At 52.7% G+C, this 17,252-nt stretch overlaps 1 protein-coding gene across 1 annotated transcript; it reads left to right on the top strand.

The window, feature by feature from the left end:
- Nucleotides 1-831: 831 nt before the first annotated feature.
- On the top strand, nt 832-16,490 carry NIPSNAP1 (nipsnap homolog 1). Its single transcript, XM_070769803.1, has 10 exons — nt 832-985; nt 8,149-8,276; nt 8,429-8,474; nt 8,697-8,791; nt 10,889-10,959; nt 11,115-11,255; nt 11,529-11,560; nt 11,898-11,992; nt 13,145-13,228; nt 14,797-16,490. The coding sequence occupies exons 1-10, from the start codon at nt 888-890 to the stop codon at nt 14,859-14,861; spliced, it is 855 nt and encodes a 284-aa protein (XP_070625904.1). The 5' UTR covers nt 832-887; the 3' UTR covers nt 14,862-16,490.
- Nucleotides 16,491-17,252: the final 762 nt, after the last annotated feature.

Here is a 17,252-nt window from a genome sequence, read left to right as displayed (position 1 = left end):
GTTTGGCGTCTCAGGGCTCAGCACATGGTCTAGCCACGTGGATTCAACATTTGCTGAAGGAATCACAAAATTAAAGCCTGCCAGGGCATTCCTCCACCCCAAGCATATCGGAAGGGCACTACCATCAGCCTCAGCCTCAGTGAGTGGACAGTCTTTTGGGGGGTGTGTACACACATATTCTCTGGAAGTTATTAGGCTCCTGCTGCACCCCCACCCCCCCACCCCCCGCCATAGGGTCTGCAGGCCCTCTGCTCCCACTGAGGTCTGTGACCTGGGGGACCGTGGGCTGGGAGAGGACTAGTTTGGAAATTAGGCACAAGACCTGGGCAGAGCAGGAGAAGGGCATGGAGCTCCAGGAGGCCCAGGCAGAGATGGTAGAGGGGGATGGAAAGGGAAAAGGAGATGATGGAGAGAAAGTGTCCCTGCAACCCAGAGCCTTGTCCATCTGTCTTGTTAGGGGGTTTGTTCCTTTCAGACTATGATAAACGGTACCTGTGCCCCAGCCCCGCAGGAAGGCACAGGCGCACAGAACTGTATACCATTTCAAGCGGGGTTACTGACCCTCTGCCACTCACCCTGGAGGGCCCCTTTAAGAACCCCTGGTGTTATTGTTCAATGCTCCCATTTTACGGGGTGGAAACTGAGGCCCAGACTGGGCGAAGGGTTTGCTCCAGGCCACAGAGCAAGTCTGTAGCAGAGCTGCAGAGGCTCAAGGACAAGAAACCGGACCTCTGCCCTGCATCTGCGTTGCGGGAAGAGAGGGGACAACGCCCACCTGCCCGGCTGGCGAGGGAGGCGGGCGGCCCGGTGGGGCGGGGCTTACCCGAGTCCCACCTCCGCTGCCGGGTTCGGGGGCGGGGCCTCCCTCCAACCTGCACCGCTCCAACATGGCTCCGCGTCTATGCAGCATCTCTGCGGCGGCGCGGCGGCTGCTGGGGGGCCCGGGCTCGGGCCCCCGGGACGTTGTGGCTGTGGCTGCGGCGCGGTAAGAACCGGGCTGGGCCTGGGGCGGAGCGGTGCGCCTGGGGGCTGCAAGAGTGAGAGCCAGGGTCTGGGCCTGGGGGATGGGCAGAGACTCGGGCTTGCAGTCTAATGGTTAGAGGCCGAGGGCGAATCTCTAAGCCTGAGGAGGAGGTCTGGGCAAAGAATGGGGGAGGTGGGAAAGGTGGGCGCAGGGTCTTTGCCCTGCTAGGTACTTGGCTCTGGGCAGAGACTGAAGGACTGGGTGAATGGGAGGGGCAGGCCGTGGGGCGTGGGGAGTGGGAACTGGCAGAGGGCGGGAGCAGTGGCCCTTTCCCTGGCCTTTGCGGTGGTTGTGAGATGGGCACCCCGGGGGACTTCTACGACAGGCAGCTCCTCCCTCGGTTAGTTCTGGGGGTCAGAGGTATGGGGAGCAATGGAGATTCCCAAGGGCCATGGCTGCACAGATCCTTGGCTTCCCAACCATAAACAGCACAAGGGAAGCAAAGGAAGCCTGAGAAAGGGTAGGAGTTCCCAAGGTCACTCCCCCTGCCGTCCTGAGGCAGCACCGAGTCTGGACCCGGGCTTCCTGACACCCCTGTGGTCCTTGCGCCACAACTGGTGGCCTTCTGGGGGAGGGAGGCTGGTTGGACCCGGCCCAGAGCCTGGTCTTTTGTTTGGTCCCTCCTCTGGGCCTCCCTGACTGGCCCTGGGCGGCCCCGCCCTCCTCCCTCTGGCGCCCTGTTCTTCCCCCATCTCTGCTCTTCCCACCCTCTAAACAGTTGCCTGTCCCTCCCACTGGACCATCACCTCATCTTTCTGTTTCCCCAGCCCTTGGCTCAGGGCTCAGGACAGTGTGTGCTCAGGAAGATTTGCCAAAGAAGTGAGGACACCTGTCCCCCCACCTGTGGAAAGGAGGCAGGGGTCTGTCCTGCCCAGCAGCCTAGGTGTGAAGCTGTGAGTTCTGTTAGACCTTGTTGTGAGACGATACAGAGTGTTGTGCCGTGGAGTCGGGGAGGCTGGAGAAGAGGAGCCAGGTGTGTGCCTTCACCCCGGTGTTTAGTTCCTAAGTTGTGTCCAGCTCTGTTGCGACTCCTTGGATTGTAGCCCACCAGGCTCCTCTGTTCATGGGGTTATCCAGGCAAGAATACTGGAGTGGGTTGCCATTTCCTTCTCCAGCTTCCCCACCCACCCTGCTGTTATCGTTCAGTTGCTAAGTTGTGCGCGACTCTGAGACCCCATGGACTGCGAGACGCCAGGCCTCCCTGTCCTTCACTATCTCCCAGAGTTTGCTCAAACTCATATTCATTGAGTAAGTGATGCCATCCAACCATCTCATTCTCTGTCACCCCCTTCTCCTCCTGCCCTCAGTTCTTCCCAGCATCAGGGTCTTTTCCAGTGAGTCAGCTCTTCACATCAGACGGCCAAAGTATTGGAGCTTCAGCTTTAGCATCAGTCCTTCCAGTGAATATTCAGGGTTGACTGACTGGTTTGACGGCTCAGTAACTGGGGAGAAAGCTCATGACATGGAGAGAACCTAGAGTTTGCCTGGCACCTACACAGCCAACTCAGCCGTTTTCAGTGAGGTGACCTTGCATGAATTATTTGGCCTCTTGAAGTCTCAGATTCCTCATCTGTAAAATGGGGGTGAGAAAGTAGAATGATTTCACAGAGTTGTTGAGGATTAGCAGTCATGTGTGTAAGGTACCCAGCGCTTGGTGAACTTGTAACAAATGTTGCCCCTTGCCCAAGCCTATGTCTCAAGCAATGTCTTCATGAGTCCCTTATAATGTCAGGGCTGAAGGGGCTTTGGGAAGGTCATGTTCTGTGATCCCCTCATTTTCCAGATGAGGAAATCCAAGCTGGGGGCAGGACCTCACTTCCCTAGCCTTACAGAACTGGTTGGTGGTAGAGCCAGAACATCAGGAGGCCACAGGAGGAACATAAGCCGTGTAGGCAGCCTGCTGCTCTGTAATCTTGGACGAGGTGCTGAACCTCTAGGGCCCTTGGTCTCCTTCTCTCTGAAGTAGGACTGGAGGTCCCTGCCAGGTGTTTTTTGCAGGATTGCTGTGACGGTGCTTGGATTCATACTTGCAGTATCTCAAGGACTGCTGCGAAGTTACCTGTGCCCTGGTTCCCACCTTGGATACCTGTCTGCCCCATCTCTCTGGAGTCCCTTAGAGGGGCCCTCTGGCCTCTTGAGCTCAGAGTGGGGCTTTGAAGTCAGATGGACCTGGATTGGAATCCTCTTGGCCATTGGTTAATTGTCCTTGAATAAGGCCTGGTACATCTCTGGGCCTCATTTTTCTCTATTTTGTTTTTGGTTTTGTTTGTTTTTGAGCCTCATTTTTCTCAAAAACATATTGTGAAGATCAGTTCTCAGCACATAGTAAGTGCTCAATATGCAGCAGTTGTTACTGCTACATCAGTAGTCCTGTTGTTAAAAGGACTTTAGTTCTTCCTGTATGTCTTCTAAAGACATAATTGTGTGTGTGTGTGTGTGTGTGTGTGTGTGTGTGTGTGAGTTACTCAGTCGTCTCCAACTCTTTGTGACCCCATGGACTGTAGCCCACCAGGCTCCCCTGTCCATGGAATTTCCAGGCAAGAATACTGGAATGGGTAGTCATTCCCTTCTCAGGGATCTTCCCGACCCAGGGATCGAACCCAGGTCTCCTGCATTGCAGGCAGACTCTTCACTGCCTGAGCCCCCAGGGAAGCCCGAAAACATGCTTGTGGAGCAGTAAACTGAAACGTGGCCCCTTTCTAAAGTCAGCCGACTCCAGACAGAAGAGTGTTTGAGAGTGTGCGTAGAGCCAAACTTGCTAGCATATCAATCCAGGACATTCCGGAGCAGTTTCATGTGGGGTGGCACCAGACCACTATCCCTGTTGAGAGTGCCAGTGTGTCTCCAAAGTTCTCATCTGGGGCAGACATTTGTTGAACAGCTCCCAGGCTAAAAGCGTTGTGCTGGGTACCCTAGGGGGTAGAGAATGTCCGCTCCAGGCTGAGGGGGAAATAGGAGAGGTGGGCTTTTTGTTTGTTTTTTGGCCACGCAGCGTGTGGGAACTTAGTTACCCAGGGATCTAATCCGCACCCCCTGCACTGCTGGAAGTCCCAGGAGAAGTGTTTTTATGGAAGGGGTTGAACTGGTTTTTCTGGGCCTAAGGGGCATTCTTAGTATAGTTTAGATAGCAGAATCGTTGGTGTTTCTGGGATAATTTACTGAGATTACATGAAAAAAGAAAGAAATTGGGACTACCTTAGAGCAGTGATCCTTAAGCCTGAGCATGCGTCAGAATCCCCTGGCAGACTTGTTAAAACCCAGATTGCTATGCCTGCCCCCGGAAGTTTCTGTTGCAGTGGTTCTGGGTGGAGCTGGAAAAGCCTTAACAAGTTCTTGCTGCTGCTGCTGCTGCTAAGTCACTTCAGTCATGTCTGACTCTGTGCGACCCCATAGATGGCTAACAAGTTCTTAGGTGATGCTAATGATAGGGAATCTTGGATTGGTGGTCACCAAATTTAGAAGGGAAGTGGGGACTTCCTGACGGTCCAGTGGTGAAGACTCCACACATCCACTGCTGGAGGCTTGGGTTCAATCCTTGGCTGGGGATCTAAGAACCCACAAGCTGAGTGGGGCAGCCAAAAACAAATAAAAAAGAAAAATGTTTTTTAAAAAAGGAAATTGACTTGAAAGCTTGGCAAAATAGATTAGAGTAAGTGGAGACATCTAGCCTTGGTTTACGGGCAGTAGGGAGCAATAGCAGATTTTCAAGTGGACAGATAGCATCACAACCGTGGTACTTCACAAAACCAACGGGCAGGTTAGGAAAAAAGAGGACAAGTGGGAGCTAGGAGATCAGTTAGGTAGGAACAGTGATACTAGCTGCACTCTGTATCTGCCCTTTTCTCTGCAAGGCACATGAGGCTCAGAGAGGTGATGCTGAGCTGGGACTAGTCCTGGGTTTGTCCAGAACCTGTGCTCTTAAGCAGTAACTCTGCTGGTAGTGGTGGGGATACAAAGGGGCCCTGCATCCCGAGTCCACACGGAGCCCGGGTCCACCCTCTCTCTGCTTTCCTACCTCCCAGATGTCATCATTTTCATGCAGCTCTGTCTTAGCTCCCCCACACTCCTTCACTCTTTCCCCCAGCGTGGGCTGAGCATGTGCCGCGTGCCCAGCGCTCTTCCAGGCCCTGGGGAGACAGCAGGGATGCACAGGAGAGAGAGCATCGCAGACTACATGGGGCTGCTGCCAGTGGGAGACGGCAGACACTAAACCCCCAAATTCTACAGTGTGTTAGAAGGAGCTGTGGAAAAAGTAGGGAGCAGTGTGAGAAGGGTTGGGGATCTCAAGGACAGGAGGATGTTGTGATTTCATTGAAAAAGTGAAATTTGAACTCTTGAAATGTGAACCTACAGATGCTAGCTTCAAGTTCAGACCCTGCTCTGGGATCTTCTTGGGACCTGCAGAAAAGATCTTTGGACATAGGCTGTGCCGCCCTGCTCTTTTGACACGTGGGGAAACCGAGATGTGGAGGCAGGAAAGAGGAGGTGGGAAGAGTTGGGAGCTCCCGGACACTCCCCAGCACCCAGGTTCCAGGCTCTCTCTCCAGGGCTGGCCACTTGGCCGTTTATCCTGGTCAATGCTGATGTTAATAAATTACTCAAGGCCCAGTCCTGGAGCAAAGGTCTTGATTGACAAAGAGTAGGAGTTGCTGTCCTCTCTGTCACCACCCCTTCCAGGGGACACAGCCTCTCTACATTCAAACCAAAGGTCAGGTCCCTCTACCAGTGGCTTTGCTAAAAAACACCTGCTTCTTTATAGTATCTCCCTGATGCTAGTTCCCCGAGTTGGTACCTGACCTGAGGGTGGAGCTGGCTTTAGAGGAAAGAGCTCTGGGCTCTTGCCAGAGCTCTCTGCCCCAATTTGCTGTGTGGTCTGGGACAAGTTTCTTAACCCTCCCACCCAGGACCTTCTATTTTCTTATCTCAAAAATGGGGATATGAATAGTATTAACGTTATACTCTCGTATAGATTCAGCGGGATCCTGGTACTGACAAGCTGATCACGGGTCCCTGGCAGAGGCTATCCTCAGCCAGTGTGAGCCACAGTGAGGCTCCCTTATTCTGGTCCCCAGTTTCCGCAGACCACATTGGCCATCTGATGACAACTGTCTTTTTTTTTTTAATTAAAAATTTTAAAACATTCAAGTGTAGAGTTTGCCTGGTGGCTCAGATGGTAAAGAATCTGCCTGCAATGCATGAGACCCAGGTTCAATCACTGGGTCAGGAAGATCCCCTGGAAAAAGGAATGGCTTTATTTTTATATATATATATACTGTTAATGGCTTTATATATATATATATACTTTTTTTTTTTATATATATACTTTTAATGGCTTTATATATATATACTTTTAATGGCTTTATATATATATATATATACACACTTAATGGCTTTATATATATATATATATATATATTCTTTTTCAGATTTTTTTTGTTTTTTTGACTGCCTGGTATACGGGATCTTAGTTCCCTGACCAGGGATCAAACCCTAGCCCCCTGAAGTGGAAGTTCAGAGTCTTAACCACTGGACCACCAGGGAAGTTTGTGTCTTTTTGTTTTTGATGAAGCAGTACACACAACAATAGAAAGCCTATGAATTCAGAAATATTTAAAAGTTTTTTCTTTTAGCTTTACAAAAAATTATCATGAATAACGAAAAGTTTAACCATCTTCCTCTTCCCTCTCCCAGGTAAGCAGTATTAACGGCGTGGGGCTGAGAGTTCCCCGGTGGCCTGGTTAGGACTCAATGCTTTCACTGCTGTGACCCAGGTTCATTCCCTGGTCAAGGAACTAGGATCCTGCAGGCCGCCTGGCATGGCCAAAACCAAACAAACCAACAAAAAAACAGTTTGGAACAAATCCTTAATTATCTTTCCTCTGTGCTCATACAAATATATCGTCATTTTTAAGATGCTGTTCAGATTTTATCAGTCCCAGTGCTCAATTCGTATTTTGCAGAAAAGCAATACTTTGATTTGCAAGACATTTATTCTAGCCACAAAAAAGGCTCAAAAAAGAAGAGAATTTGCTGATGGGGCCCCCACAGCCAGGCTCCTGGGCTGGAACTCATCTAGCAGGAGGCTGGTGTTTCAGGCCTGGCTACAAGCCTCACCACTGCTGCTAAGTAAGATGATTTATCACCTCTGGCAGCCTAAACATAACCCCACCCCCGCTGGGACCTTGTGTGGGGGAGTGCAGTTATAATCTGGCAGGACCTGGTGATTGGTCCCCCTGCTCTGAACAAGGCATGTCATTCATTCATTCAGCAACGTGCACAGGGCAGGAATTTGTCAATTAAGTGTTGGCCGAATAAATGAATGAATCTTGCCTTCTGATGCCTTTGACCCCCCTCTATCTGCCTTTATCTGCCAAACCAGCCCTGGAGATTTGGAAACTGTCCAGATCACCTCCATTGGAGAGCTCACCCAGACTTCCAGGGGCCAAGTTCAGGCTCACTCATCTGGGCTCTCCCAGAGACCTCTGGCTGTAACTGTGTTCCAAGGTCCCCTTCTTTCAGCGGACTGTGACCTCCTCAAGGACAGGGCGTGCATGTCTCGGGCGCTCCATCTGTGGGGGCCGGCATCAGGCCCGGGCCAGGTGTAGTGTGAGCACTGGGGAGGACCGTGGGTGCAGGCTTCTCGTCAGAGGGGACAGAAATTGCAAAGAAAGCAGAGTGAAAGCATCTGGTGTGTTCAGGGAGAGGCACACTTGGAGAGCAGGATACACAGGTAGGGGTGGAGCAGAGGGGAGGCTGCCAGGGTAGGTTGGGCTGTCCCAGGTTTTGGACACCAGGCAAGATGTGTTTGGGGTTCACCCTTTTGGCAAGGGATACAGTTGCAGGGTCCAAGTGGAGGACCTCTTGGAAGGGGGTGAAGGGGAGGCAGGGAGGCTGGAGAGAGGCGGGAGTGGGGCTGCCTCCCCTGGCCTCCTGAGGCTCTGCAGAGTTTCAAGAAGCGAACTGGGCAGCCAGGATCCCCGTGGCTGGCTCCAATGACATGAAATCCGCTGGAGCTGCCATGGGATTCCATGGCCCCATTCCCAGAAAAGTGGGTCACCAGCCTCGGGGAGCAAGGCTTCTGGGCAGATGGAAGCAGGTCCCCCTTGAACTCTTCTGTCCCGCAGCTTCTATTCCAAGGACAACGAAGGCAGCTGGTTCCGGTCCCTCTTCGTACACAAGGTGGACCCCCGGAAGGACGCCCACTCCACGCTGCTGTCCAAGAAGGAGACCAGCAACCTCTATAAGATCCAGTGTGAGTGGCTGCGGAGTCGGCCGACCTGCCTTCCCGGGGGCCTGCGAGGCTCCTGCTGGGGGCTGGGAGCCCAGGCCCTGTGGGGCTACCCCCATCCCAGCTTCCCACAGACACCCCCTCCCCGTCACTTCACCTCCCGTTCTCTGTCCTAGTTCACAATGTGAAGCCCGAGTGTCTGGACGCCTACAACAGCCTGACGTGAGTGAGCCTAACCCTCCCGTCCCCGCCCCTGCCTGGATGGGGGACTCTGTCCCAGCCCTGTTCTCTGTGCACAAATCCGGGGGCTGTAGACTTCAGAGCCACACGTCCTGTGCGGCCTCTGCATGTTAGTGTCCTGAGGGCCTGAGTCGGAAGCCTTAACCCAGGGGCTCTGGGGGCTGGTGTGAGCCCTCCCCCTCTCTGTGCCCGCACCACCCACAGGGAGGCTGTGCTGCCCAAGCTGCACCTGGATGAGGACTACCCCTGCTCGCTCGTGGGCAACTGGAACACATGGTACGGGGAGCAGGACCAGGCAGGTGAGCTGCCCACCCCCCAGCACAGATGGCTGCCCTCCACGCCCCCCGCACAGTGGTGCCCAGGGGGGTCCTTCTCAGTGCAGTCCTCATGGCTTTCTCCCCTGCTCATATCTGTGATGGCTCCCTCTGCCCTTGGGGTGGCCCACGAGGCTCTTGAGCCCTTCCTTGCCCTGCCTCGGGTCTCCTCTCACCACATCTTCCTGCTCACTGCATCATCCCACCCCGGACTCCTTTCCGTTCTTCAAGTGGACACGTTTTCCCTCTAGTTCCAGGCTGTTGTTCCCCCTGTTTCATCAGCCTGAAGCTCTTTCTCCCTGGCCTCCTTTTCTTGGCTCATTCCTCTACTCACCTTTTATTTTGGTGTAGATATCACCTCCTCCTGGAGGCCTCCCCTGATTCCCTCCACCCGAGCTGGGTGAGGCAGCTCTCCCGTCTCCCCAGCCCCCAGGACTTGCCTCTCCACAGCCTTGACCATGTGCCCTGTTGTGTCTGCCTCCCAGCGGACAGGGCCCCTGCCTGTCTGTCTTCACCACAGAATCCCCAGGATGCCATGCATATTTATGGAATGAACAGGGCCTCTTGTCTGAGCTGGTTCCGTGCAGCTTCAGGAATACCCCAGCAGGCTCCATCCCATGTCGGTTGGCACCAGCTGAGGACCCACACATGAATTTGGTTCACTCACAGCGTCCCAGCCACTCCAAGGGGCCTTGGCGTTTAGATCTGTGCTGTCCCGGGAGGTAACCACTAACCACATGCAGCTATTTAAGTTTAAATTGGGTAAAGTTAAATAAGAAAAATTCAGTTCCCCAGTCAACAGAAGCCACATTTCAAGTGCCCATTGATAGAAATATGTGACTCATGGCTACCACCTTGGTCGGCACAGCTGTGGAACTTTTCCATCATAGTCGAGAGTCCTTTCAGACAGTGCTGATTAGACTGCAGGTAGCACAGGGAGCTCCTCTGGCCCTGACAGAAGGTCCTCTATGCTTCCCTTGAATGCTCCCAGCAATGGGGAGCTCACTGTCTCACAAACCAACCTATCTCATCCTTCAATTGCCCTGATAATAGAATTTTTTTTTTAATCTGTGATCTGCAGTTAGGTAGATTCTCTTAATCATTTATTCTGTTTCAGTAATCATTGACACATTGATAGTGGGGTAAGAAAAAGCCGACTGTCTTCCATCGCACCCCTTACAGCTTTCCCATCTTTAGGTACAACTTAATCAGTTTCTGCAGTACTTCTTGGATTCTCCTAAGTATTTGCTAATTGAGAAATGAACTTTGAGTAATGAGAGCTTGAATTTTAAAGCATGTCTATATTTTGGGTGTCTTGAAGGGTTGTGCACCTTGTAGAATCAGGTGGGGAGCAGACTCCCTGAGGAATCCACATTTTAATGAATTTGTAAGAACCAAGTACAGAGGCTGTGATAAAAAAAACTGCAAATGGCACAAAGAATTTTCATTGGAACGTAAGCCTTCCTCCTGCTCGAGATCCCAAAGCCTCAGTTCTCTGGCCCAAGGGCATCTCCTGTCACAATCTCTCGGGTCTCCACTGAGAGACGGTGCACAGCCCAGCATCTCTGGATATGTCCCTCCCTGCCTAAACACACATGGTAGCATACTGCACGGGCTGTTCTGTTCCTTGGTTTCACTTTCAATTCACTGTCCTGGAGTAATCCATCTCAGCCTACCTACCCCTTCCTTTGACCCAGCCTACCCCTCACAGACCTGCTATGAGGTCAGCTTTCACATGCCACAGCTCCTAGGGTATAAGTTCACTCTGATCCTCTTCTTGTTGCTCTTTAAGGAAGATTGGGTGGGTGCCTTATTCTCAAGATGAGGACATTGAGGCCTAGAGGGGTCAAAGGCCACTTGGCAGAGCTGCAGCTCAAACCCTAGTCTCCTAGGCTTGTGTCTGGGGTTTCCCCTACCCAGCACTGCCCCTGGCAAGGCAGAGGAACTCAGAGAGTCTTGATGCTACAGAGAACTGGCTGGAGGCTCCTCCTATCACATCCACATGGAGCTTGGTGGGCGCAGAGCAGGGCAGGGTCCGCGCAGCCCCCTGACCTGTGCCTTCCTCCCTGTCCCCACAAACAGTACACCTATGGCGATTCTCAGGGGGCTACCCAGCCCTCATGGACTGCATGAACAAGCTCAAGAACAACAAGGTACGTGGGCATCCACTCGGCTCACCTCTCCGGGTGCTGGTTCTGACTCAGCCCTGTGTTGGGGGCTGCCTCCGCCACCCCTGGGGCACACCGCTGGGGGGTGGGGCACTTCCTGGCTGCTGTGCCCAGCTCGCCTGGCCCCACCCCGCCTGCAGGAGTACCTGGAGTTCCGAAAGGAGCGGAGCCAGATGCTGCTGTCCAGGAGAAACCAGCTGCTCCTCGAGTTCAGCTTCTGGAACGAGCCACAGCCTAGAGCCGGCCCCAACATCTACGAGCTGAGGACGTACAAGCTCAAGGTGCCTCCCCCTCCCTGCAGCAGTGTGCTGTCCCGGGAGCCTGAGAGGTGGGGGGTGGGCCCAGTGCCCCAGCACCTGGACTGGGGCTTCTGGCCTCAGAAGAGGTGTGTATGCACGTGTGCATACATGCATGCTCAGGGGTGAGTCAGGGCCCCTGCAGAAGGCCAGGCGGCCCCTGGAGCTGGAGAGACAGTTTCCCAGCCCCACCCAACAGTGAGGCTTGAAATCCCAGGTAGGGGCTCATTCCCACCCTCTGCTCTGGTTCTCTTTCAGCCAGGAACCATGATCGAGTGGGGGAACAACTGGTGAGTGGTCGTGCCAGGGGGTTGGGGGGACCCTGGTCACCTGGTGGGCCTCGTTTTCCGGGTGCTGTGGCAGAGAACACGGCATCCTCTGTGCCTCGTGGGTCCAGGAGCAGGCAACAATCCAACCAAGGGGATGAGGATCCTCTAGACGAATGGGGTAGAACACACAGCCAGCAGCCGCACCTCCGTCACCCAAGTCCCCGATCGTCTCTGAGAGCCGAGGGCTCTACCCTGGGCTCCTCCCTTGATGTGTGACTGAGAAACCAGCCTGGGATCCCCACAGAGGGCCCTCTGCACCCGCCCTGGCCTCGGCCCCACACTCTTCTGCCATCCCCAGGGCTCGGGCCATCAAGTACCGGCAGGAGAACCAGGAGGCGGTGGGCGGCTTCTTCTCGCAGATAGGAGAGCTCTACGTCGTGCACCATCTCTGGGGTAGGCTGGGGACCCCCCAGGAGCCCTCCGTGGCCCCCTCCTTTCTCCACTGTCACTCTGTGTTGACACTGCGAATACATTAGTGTCCTTGTGGAGCTTACGTTCTAGCAGGGGGAGACACCACCTCAGACATAAACTAACAAAAAGGATAATTTCGGATTTTTACAAATCATCAAGGGACAGGGAGAAATAAGGAAGACAAACATGGGAAGCTTCACTGGCTTGAATAGACTAGAACATCTTTCTAAGGAGGTGAATGTAAGCTTAGCTACAGAATGAGGAGTCAGCTGCGAGCTGTCAGAGAACGGTATTCCAAGTGGAACAACGTGTGCAAAGGCCCTGTGGCAGGGAAAGGCCTTCAGGGTTTTGAGGCATGCATAGGAGCCCAGGGTGGAGGGAGTGGGGAAGAGTGGGAAGATGGGGATTGGCCGGATTGCACTGGGTCTTGCAGGCCATGAAGATGAGCTGGGACTTATTCTAAATGCAACAGGAGACTGCTACAGCATTTTAAGCAGTGTGATACGACCCAGTTTGCATTCTAATGATTGTTCTGGCTGCCATGTGCTATGTTGAGAGCACTTTGTAGGGGAGCAAAAGAGGATGTGGGGCATCAGGAGATGGTTACACTAGCTCAGGTGGGAGAGGAGGCTGGCCTGGACAGTGAACATGCTGAGAGGTCCACAGACTCAGTGGTCTGGAGGTGGATCCAGTGGGACCGGTGGATGAATTGTCTGCGTGGGGCGGGGAAAGACAGGAGACTCCAGGACTCCCGGACTCCTGCTTGAGTAGCTGTGTGTTGCTTAGTGAGACCCCTGGAGGGGCAGGTTGGAAGGATCAGGAGTGTACATTTGGTCCTTGGAAGGGTTACCTTTGAGACACTGACACATCTAAGTGGACAGCGGATACACTGTCAAGTGGATACATCAAGTGGACACTGGATATTTGAGTCCAGAACCTGAGGGAGAGTTCTGGGCTGGAGATATACATTTGGGAGTTGTCGGCAAATGTACTGATTGTCAAAGACGACAGCAGAAGCATCCGGGGAGGAAGAGACAGCAGGGTAGGGTTTGGGGCAATGGGAGGAGGGCCTCGTGCTGGGGACAGGCTCAGGTCCCCTGTGCCCCAGAAACGAGCCTAAGCCTTATCCCACAGCCTATAAAGACCTGCAGTCTCGGGAGGAGACCAGAAATGCTGCCTGGAGGAAGAGGGGCTGGGACGAAAATGTCTACTACACAGGTGAGCACCTCTTAGGAAGTCATCTGCCAAGAGCTCCATCTGAGGATGGAATCCCCTCTGTAAGGAGATCCAGCTTTACTTGATTACCTCTCCTGATGGGGAACTCACTTTCAGGACAGTGAGTTCATAGGTTCCTGTCCTGGTGGCATGCTCTACAGGATGCAGGCTGTCCTAGGTGAGTCCTCGAAGGGGCAGTAACCCAGCCAGGTGGTCTCTGCCTCAGAGAAGTGTTGTGGTTGACCACACAGTGTGACCTTGGGCCTGGTTTTTCACTTCACTGATGCTTTTCCTGCCTGTAGGATGCCGATGGTGATGGTGCCTCCCTCGAAGGGTTCCAGGAGCTAATTTATAAAATTATAGCCCAGACTCCAGCACAGAGGAAGCACAATTTTTTTCAAGCAAGTTTTTTGCTTATGGCATTTGCCACTCTGCTGGGACTCTTGAGAACCACCTGGAACCAGTACATGCTAATTGAGCCCTCACTATGTGCCGTGGTGGGAGGGGGTCAGGAAGTGCAGAAAGAACAGGAACCTGTTTTCTCCTGAAGGAATTTACAGTTGAGCTTGCACACTGACCAGCTGGTAAATGCATCTCCTGATGAGTAAGCGGGAGCCTTGTTCTTCTCAGTGTGGTCCCGGATGACAGTGTCATCCTCCCCTGAAAGCTTGTTAAAAATGCCCAAGCTCAACCTGCCGCCTCCCCCCCTCCCCATACACACTGAATCAGGATCTGCACTTGAACGAGAACTGTAGGAAATTTGGAAGCATGGTCAAGTTTAACAGCACTGAGCAGGACGAGTCTGACTACCTGGGTGACCTTGGCTGACCCTCTCTGGACTGCAGTGTCCCCTGTAACACCTGTAACATGAGTCAGTTGAACTAAATCAGTGTTTTTCAAACCTCAGCCCCTTGGGGGACACCCTCACAGCTTGTGTCCTGCCAGTTTCCTTCTGCTGAAATTATTTTCTTGATCTCTTCCTTTGAATCCCCCTACCCCGTTCTTTCGGAGAAGGCAATGGCACCCCACTCCAGTACTCTTGCCTGGAAAATCCCATGGACGGAGGAGCCTGGTGGGCTGCAGTCCATGGGGTCGCTAAGAGTCGGACACGACTGAGCGACTTCACTTTCACTTTCATGCATTGGAGAAAGAAATGGCAACCCGCTCCAGTGTTCTTGCCTGGAGAATCCCAGGGACGGTGGAGCCTGATGGGCTGCCGTCTATGGGGTCGCAAAGAGTCGGACACGACTTAAGCGACTTAGCAGCAGCAGCAGCAACCCTGTTCTTTGCCTGGCTTTGTGCTAAGCAATAATATCTGTGAAGTCACTTTTACTAATAAACAATGCTCGTTTTTTTTTTCCTTCAAATTTTGAAAGCTGCATTTTGTCATAACTTCAGTCCCCTCATATCCTATAACTTGGGAGATGTGGCTCTCTCCATAGGCCACTCCAGGAGAGCGGGGGACTTTAGCTATCTCAGCATCCCAGGCTTCCTCCTCCTTCTTCAAGGGACAGTTTGGGGGGGTTGGCTCACCTCCAGCCCCTTCATGATCTCTGCCTCTCTCTCTGCAGTCCCCCTGGTGCGACACATGGAGTCTCGGATCATGATCCCTTTGAAGATCTCACCTCTCCAGTGATGCTGCTGCTGCCTCCATCTCCTCCCCCACTCTCCCTCAGGGTAGCCATGGACAGAGGAGCTCCCAGTTCTGCTGTCTTGGTTTTCTCTCCTACCCTATGGACTCTAGGGGGTTAGTGCTCAGGTCAGACAAGGGGGAGCTGAAGGATGATGGGGTTATGAAAACTTGCAGCCCTGCCCAGACCCTTCCCACCTTTCCTGCCCACCCTTTCCCCTGTGCAGGAAGCAGTTTTTAATTTCTCTGAACGGAACAGCAACCTTTTATGTCTTCTCACATTTCCTCCTCAGTTCATTTCAGTTCAGTCACTCAGTCGTGTCCAACTCTTTGCAACCCCATGGACTGCAGCACACCAGGCCTCCCTGTCCATCACCAACTCCCGGAGTTTACCCAAACTCATGTCTCTTGATTCAGTGATGCCATCCAACCATCTCATCCTCTGTTGTCCCCTTCTCCTGCCCTCAATCTTTCCCAGCATCAGGGTCTTTTCAGATGAGTCAGCCCTTCACATCAGGTGGCCAAAGTATTGGAGTCTCAGCTTCAACATCAGTCCTTCCAATGAATACCAGGACTGATCTCCTTTAGGATGGACTGGTTGGGTCTCCTTGCAGTTCAAGGGACTCTCAAGTGTCTTCTCCAACACCACAGTTCAAAAGCATCAATTCGTCGGCGCTCAGCTTTCTTTATAGTCCAACTCTCACATCCATACATGACTACTGGAAAAATCATAGCCTTGACTAGACAGACTTTTCTTGGTAAAGTAATGTCTCTGCTTTTTAATATGCTGTCTAGGTTCCTCCTAAGATTCCCCATCTCAAGGTCACCAGTTCATAATCATCACTCTGGAAATCCTTAGATTAGCTTAAGTTGCACAAAAGGTAGTGTGTCCAGTGATTAAAGGTGGTCTGGGAGGAGGTTAGGCTAGGCCAGGCTCTCAGGAATTCCCTGGTCTCCACTGGGCCACCCACTTGCTGGACAGTCTGAGCCAAGACCCTCCTGCTGGAAGAAAGCCTAGAACTGCCTCAAGAAGCAAAAGGGAAAGCCCTCAAATTAGCTAAGTTGGCAGGATGTCCACATATTCCACCCAGAAAGGCTGAGAAAAGGAATGGGAGCTGAGAAGAATCTGCGGGAGGGAAACAGAATGGAACAGGAACCCAGAAGGCAGAACTTAGAACTCAAAACTTGGGTTTGAACTGAAGAATTTGGAATACAGAATGGGGAAGATAGAACAGAGGTGACACACGACCACTTGGGGAGGGGCTTCTAATACAAGACTGCTGGAGAGGTGCACCTCATGCTCCCCACATAAAGAGGCTGAGATCTTGAATGAGTTGTTCCAGCCCTTCTGTGTAGGGAGAGCCTCCTGCTCTCCCAACTGCTCTCCTACTAGCAGAGCTATGGGCTAGGTCTTGTACTTCCCTCACCCCGAATTCCTTTTCTCCTTCTTCACAGCCTATCAGCCCTACCCTCATTCTCCTGGGCCATCGGGTGTGTGGAGTGGGGTCAGTGACTTTGGAGGCCTTCTCAGTGATCCCACACCTCACAAACCTCTGGGTAGCTTGATTCTGCCTCCCTTTCAAGGAAAACTTGTGCTGGAGTTGCTGATGGAACCAATTAAATATTTACTATAAACCATGATGTCTTTTCTTCATCTACAAGGAAATTTGGCAGGTGACCCCTCAGGCAGGGTCAGCCTCTCAGGTCCACCTGGCTCATCTGTCCCACTGGTAGGTATTGTGTTTCCTGAGATACTGTTGGGGAGGGCCTCCCACTAGGGCAGAAGGAACTGCACTGCATAACCAGGGGTTCGGTTTCTACCTTAAGTAGAACGTACTGAACCCCATCTGTATGATTCATACCAGGAGTAGAAAATACTTGAAGCTGTCAAATGCTGCATTAGATTTGCCTTGGTCAAAAAATGGGGGGAAAGGGCAGGTTAAGATGGGGTTAATGCCCTCTCCGACTTGCTGCCCTCGCTATTGTGGGATGTTCTACTGTAACTATGACAGTAGTTAAGAATCCAGGTTGCTGCTGCTGCTGCTAAGTCGCTTAAGTCGTGTCCGACTCTATGCGACCCCATAGACGGCAGCCCACCAGGCTCCCCCGTCCCTGGGATTCTCCAGGCAAGAACACTGGAGTGGGTTGCCATTCCTTTCTCCAACTCGTGAAAGTGAAGTCGCTCAGTCGTGTCCGACTCTTAGCGACCCCATGAACTGCAGCCTACCAGGCTCCTCCATCCATGGGATTTTCCAGGCAAGAGTACTGGAGTGGGGTGCCATTGCCTTCTCCGAAGAATCCAAGTTAGGGAAGCAAATTCACAAATGTTCAGATCATGGCACTACTACATTCTTGTGTTATCTTGGGCACACGACAAATTCATTTGACAGATACTTG

Source organism: Bos indicus, chromosome 17 (assembly GCF_029378745.1).
Source record: "Bos indicus isolate NIAB-ARS_2022 breed Sahiwal x Tharparkar chromosome 17, NIAB-ARS_B.indTharparkar_mat_pri_1.0, whole genome shotgun sequence".
Classification (NCBI taxonomy): domain Eukaryota; kingdom Metazoa; phylum Chordata; class Mammalia; order Artiodactyla; family Bovidae; genus Bos; species Bos indicus.
This window is presented reverse-complemented; position numbering and strand designations above follow the sequence as displayed.

Excerpts from the sequence above, each read along its gene's own strand:
- NIPSNAP1 (XM_070769803.1), top strand. The coding sequence starts at position 888 with ATGGCTCCGCGTCTATGCAGCATCTCTGCGGCGGCGCGGCGGCTGCTG. Across the intron at positions 11,561-11,897 it reads ATCGAGTGGGGGAACAACTG|GGCTCGGGCCATCAAGTACC; the intron begins GTGAGTGGTCGT and ends TGCCATCCCCAG. Across the intron at positions 11,993-13,144 it reads CGTCGTGCACCATCTCTGGG|CCTATAAAGACCTGCAGTCT; the intron begins GTAGGCTGGGGA and ends CTTATCCCACAG.